The following is a 5,289-nucleotide window of genomic DNA, read 5'->3' as shown; positions in this document are numbered from 1 at the left end:
AGAATGCCCTCCAAACGAAGCAAACTGGCCTTGCTACGTCCAGTGGGCGAGTCACTGCTAGTTTTATAATTGAAGAAAAAAGGTAGTAACTGAAATGTGCATATCAAGGCTTAGTTGCTCATTCATGCGACTTTTTTGTTATGCATGGAGAAAAATCTAAGCATAACAAATAACACGTCACTGCATCCACGCTACGTGAATCCTATTTCTTACCAATTTATTTTTTAAGCTGTTCTTGCTTGGTTTGTCTTGTACGCATTGTGCAGAAGAATTTTCAAAAACGAGAAATTCACGAGTGCTTGCCACAGCTGGTGCACGACAAGCAGATAAAATTTTATCAAAATTCGCAACAGTTTTAAGGCCCAAAAGTCCGCCAAAGATCAGTACCGCATCAATCGTACATCTATAGAAATATCCGGTGTTTTAGGATCAAGGATTTCAATTTGGAGTCAACTTCTCAGCAAGAAACTGATAATTCGGTGAACCATGAACCAGCCTGTGCTCCTTTTACATTTGGTGAAGTAATTATTAAAGTAAGGCAAGCAAACTCTGCCAAAGATTTTCAATTGCAAAGTTGTAGAGCACCACAAAAATCAGGAGTGCAGCACCACGTTCGAATTTTTAGAGTAGAATATTTTTGAATACTTTCATGGAAAATGCACCGAATCACGACTGGCTGATCGAGCACGATTGGCTGATCGAACGGAACGTCATCCGACTCTGCATGCTCCAGCCTCTACTTAGCTGTGCTGCCTCACACAATCACTGTAATCAGAAAATGCACAACTGCTACTTCACATCACACCTACATTTTATTGATGCTCTGCACAGCCCACCCAAATAATGTCATTCAGTTTTTTAGTGCCATCAAACAATTATAATGTCAGTCATTCAGGTACGTATGGCTCGGGTATAAAAATTGGCAGCTAGATTACCTTGTTTTTAACTTAGATCTAGAAACTAATAGTATGTCTACTCCTAAAGTGCCTCTAGCAGGCTAGTAAGAACAGCCAAGAACTAGTTTAGCTCATTGGAACTAGCCCATTCAGAATTGTTCAATGCACAAAGTAGAGGGCAGCACCCATTCCGTGGGTAGAGTAGATTCGTTAAATAACCTTTATCATCACTAGAAGTCGTATTTAGTGACACTAGGAGACTGTGAGGAGGAGCATGTGCTGGCCACTGGGATCGTTAACATAGGACTGGGCACAGGCAATTCTTGACTGCTTTGTTGCAGTAGACACGAGCCATTTCCCGCAATGAATCAAGGGAATCAATGAAACTGGCCTGAATATTGCTTTCCTGAATACCAGATTATTGTAATGCTGGAAAATTCTCAATATATCTCATTCTTTGTGTAAGTTACCCAAAGACAAAATAAAGGTTTGGTTCATTCAAAAGATTACCTCCTCAGAACAACACTGATGCCACTTATAATGCAAACTAAAATAAGCTGTATAATGAGGAATAGAGAGAATGGGCATGCGACAGCCTAGCTACTTTTCTGGACTGAACAGTTTGTTGCAATTGGCTGAGACCGACAAAATCTAATGCAAATTAATGAGCTCGCAGAACAAGCTATTGGTGCTTATATTTAATGCGCACTCTGTCTATAGCAGTAAGAATGTTGGGCCAAGCAATGGAACTTACGAACAAACACAAACAGAAGCACTAGCAAGGTAGCACTAGTGCGTACGCCGCTTGACGCTGCGCAGCCGTCGAGCACATTTGGTTTGCGTGGCATGATGCTGCCACTGACACGACCTTTCCGGTCGAGTCATACACATTTTACTTGACTGTACAAAGCCAGGTACAAGCCCGGTTAAAAAAAAAAAAAAAAAAAAAAAAACATGGTAGTCCTTTAGCGGTATTGCTCGCCATCGATGGAGGCAGATGGTAACCAGGCTACCAAAACCTGTTTGTGCCGTGGGCGGCAGCTTTCGTCAACCTAGTAAGATGCGTTTTACAAACCTGCCCTGGATAAGTCATTGCCAACATTATGAAACACATGCAGCGGCAGCAGAATTGAAATTTTGGCTTAAATTGTTTAATTTCTCAGCGAATAAACCATTGTTTGCTGCTGGACAAGTGCTGATGGCGCTATAAAATACAAAATCTTCCAATAAAAAAAAGTTGTACTTTGTCTAGCTGGATCATTTTATGCTAATTAACTCCTATGATGGGACAGTGACAACGCACTTCAAACACTGCATTAGCCAGGTGAAAAACAAGTACAAGGCAGGATAAAAGAACATTACAATCGCATAGTAAAGAACAAATCCCATGGGCTGAAGTTCACTGCAAGTAGAATTGGTGCCCATGCTTCCGAAGTTAAGCTGAGCACTTCCTGGCTGCAATACCGTATTAAATTAGCTTACTTTCGGTTCATTCCATGTCCACCATGACACCATAACATTTTGCACAAAAATCTTGATTTACTATGGGGTTTAACATGCAGATGCTACATGGGCAATGAGGCACGCTGTAGTGGAAAGCTTTGGATTAATTCCGACCACCTGGGGATGTACTGTGTGTGCCAAAATCTTGAAAACATTGGCGTTTTTGCTTTTCGCCTCTATTAGAACTGCGGCCGAGAATCGAACCTCCGTCCTTGTGCTCAGCAGCACAATAAAGGTGGAACTTCTGCAAAATCTGCATTTTTGTGGAAATGCAGGGTGTTACATTGTTCGCCATTTTCCTTCTGTTTTTTTTAACGTTTTTCTTAATTTCTGAGCGCCCACCGAAAGTTTCATGGAAACTGGCAACGGCCTTTGAGGCTGTTTTGGTAGCTTGGGCATCCCATTCCCTTGTGCGACTGTTGCCTCACCTTATCAAGTGCCAGCAGATTGCAAGCATCGGCCACAATTGTAAAGCACAGCTCAGTAAGGCCCCCCCCGACTACTACCGGGCGCACTGAAGGAAAATTCTGACTGAATGGTAGTGGTCTTGACTGCACCTGCAACTTGTAGCACAAGATACTTGCCTTTGAAAAGCACACCGTCCTCCCAGAGGCTTCACTAGAACTGACATTTCTACAAGAGTGCGTTTAATTTTTATGTTCAGCTTCCCAAGACGCAGCCGCAGTTTCTATCTCCAGCCATTGTACAGTGACCGGTAGACAGGTACAGAAAAACGTGCATTAAAGTATGGTTCCAAAAGTGATGGGATCCTTCACATCTTTGTGGAACGGTCTTCAGCCAACCACAACACCACACAACACTTGAGGCGACTGGATGACGCTGAAGGCTTGCTTTCCAACCATTTATTTCACTTATAGCCAGGTCGTCATCAAATCCAAAAAGGGGAGGGGAAGAAAAAAAAAAAAAAAAAAAACATTGTTCACTGCCTGAAGGGAGGCAACATGAGGGTAGCAGAAAGCAAACAAGGTGTTTTTTCGAGGTGATATATTTGCAACTGTTGATTACAACACATGCACACGCACACACACAAAAAAAGACAAGCAGCACCACAAAATAATGTATACAATGTTCAAGGTCTTGGGGTAAAATGCACTTCCATTCATTCAGTGTTCTAATCAAGGCAAACCCCAATTTTGCCCAGACACAAGAACTATGCTTTTTTTTTGTGAGGAGTATTGTATGTACATCAGTGGTGTCTGTGTGTTACCATGCAAATTCTGCATTCAGAAAGCAAATCAGGAGTGCCAAACAAACAGGCCAAGGCTGCAAAAACTGGAGGACTGCCGACCCAGTTTCAAGACCGCACTGACAATGCTATTGTAGCTACGAGGGTGATGTACAGCTTTGTGCAATATTGATGAAGCAGGCAACCAATCCTGGGCCAGCACAAAATTTCAGCGCACAGTGCACAAACACGGCAACCTCGCCACAGCCAATCGAAGAAGGGCACCGAACGGGCCTGGCAGGAAAGCCTGGTGGAACCATTGCTGCGTGTAACCCATCTCGTAAAACTTTAGCCCCAAGGTGGCCGCAGGCGAGCCCGCAAACACCTTGAGGCAGGCACTTGTTGAAAGCGGGCTGCTTTCCCACTCCTCACGGGATCTCGAAATGCAACGGCGGCCTCGACACCCCCCCGAGTTTTTCCAGCCTTGCCCCGTGCCTGGCGGGGATGACATGCACCTTGCCTGTTTTAACATAACAGAATTGCACTTTCCAACTAGCAAGTTTTCTCTCAAACGCGGCACCCGCAAGGGTGCCCGACACATGCCGGGGTAATGTTTTGGTACCATGCCTTTTTCTGGGACAACACGCAGTGCGACACTTGCTAACTGTTGATGAGAGGAGTGGCCAATACAAGTGCAATTTTGATTAACCCACTAGCGGGACGGGTAATGAGGATGCACCTTTTTAATTTAATGCAGCTACACTCACACAAGCAAACTGGTATAATGAAATGCACAGAACTTTTGGCCATTTGACAAACCCAATCGGAACCAACACAAAAAGCAGCTATGGATCGTGCAAACCCCAAGCGCAGGGCCACGTCACTTGGATGACTACAGCAACTAAGAGAAATGGAGTGGACAAAAAACAAGAGCGAGTGAGAGAGAGAGAGCCCTCCGCACCAGCAGAGCAAGGGTCCCCAGGCACCAGAAAGCCCTCGGCCTGCTGTGAAGCACACACGACGGGAGGGAGGCGGCTTCTTCTACCCTGCACAGACCAGAGGCGGCGGGGAGGGGTGCCGGCTACGGCACGGAAGAGAGAGAGAGACACGGCGGGACGTTAAAAGGTGCCAAGTTTTATTTGGGACTGCCACCCGTCAAATGTTAATGCACACATGAACGAGAGAGAGGGAGGGCGAGGGAAGGGGAAGAGAGAGAGCCTCAAGCAGCCAACTAAAAGAGAGCCTAGCTAGAGCAGCAAACGGAAGCACACAACACAGGGCTAGACAGGCGGCGGCGGCGGCGGCGGCGGAATGAAGGAGGGGCCCCTGGAATGATATGTCAGTGCACCTCCGAGCTCTCGGGCTTCGGGGCCAGGTGGTTGGCCGAGTCCTGCAGGTGCGAGGTCGAGTGGGGCACGCCTGGCGCCAGGGGCTCCAGAGCGGTTGTCGAGTGGGGCACACCCATGGGGTTGTAGTTGTACGCACCGCCGTTGATGCCGTCGCCGTAGCCCGTGAAGTACTCCTTGTTGACACAGTTGCGCAGAGAGTCCGGGATGCGCCCCACTATCGCCCGGCGAATCTCAGAGGCCGCCATTTCACGCAACTCGGTACAGCTGGCGTCACTGTACCAGGCCGCGTGCGGCGTGCAGATCAGGTTGGGCGCCTCTTTCAGGGGGCCTGCGCCAGGGTTGGACACTGGGGGTT

At 46.6% G+C, this 5,289-nt stretch overlaps 1 protein-coding gene across 7 annotated transcripts in view; it reads right to left on the bottom strand.

Moving 5' to 3' along the window:
- Window positions 1–3,387: 3,387 nt before the first annotated feature.
- Window positions 3,388–5,289, bottom strand: part of Ctbp (C-terminal binding protein) — a 33,604-nt gene continuing 31,702 nt past the window's right edge. For 6 of the 7 annotated variants that reach the window (XM_077687640.1, XM_077687639.1, XM_077687645.1 and 3 more), the window contains one exon: window positions 3,388–5,280. In XM_077687640.1, coding sequence (XP_077543766.1) covers window positions 4,925–5,280 — 356 coding nt within the window. In that variant the 3' untranslated portion in view covers window positions 3,388–4,924. The remainder of the gene's footprint in view (window positions 5,281–5,289) is intronic. The other variant, XM_077687646.1, reaches the window with a different exon arrangement.

This window comes from Haemaphysalis longicornis, unplaced genomic scaffold (assembly GCF_048455015.1).
Source record: "Haemaphysalis longicornis isolate Haplotype H1 unplaced genomic scaffold, Haemaphysalis longicornis Haplotype H1 scaffold_1, whole genome shotgun sequence".
NCBI lineage: Eukaryota > Metazoa > Arthropoda > Arachnida > Ixodida > Ixodidae > Haemaphysalis > Haemaphysalis longicornis.
This window is presented reverse-complemented; position numbering and strand designations above follow the sequence as displayed.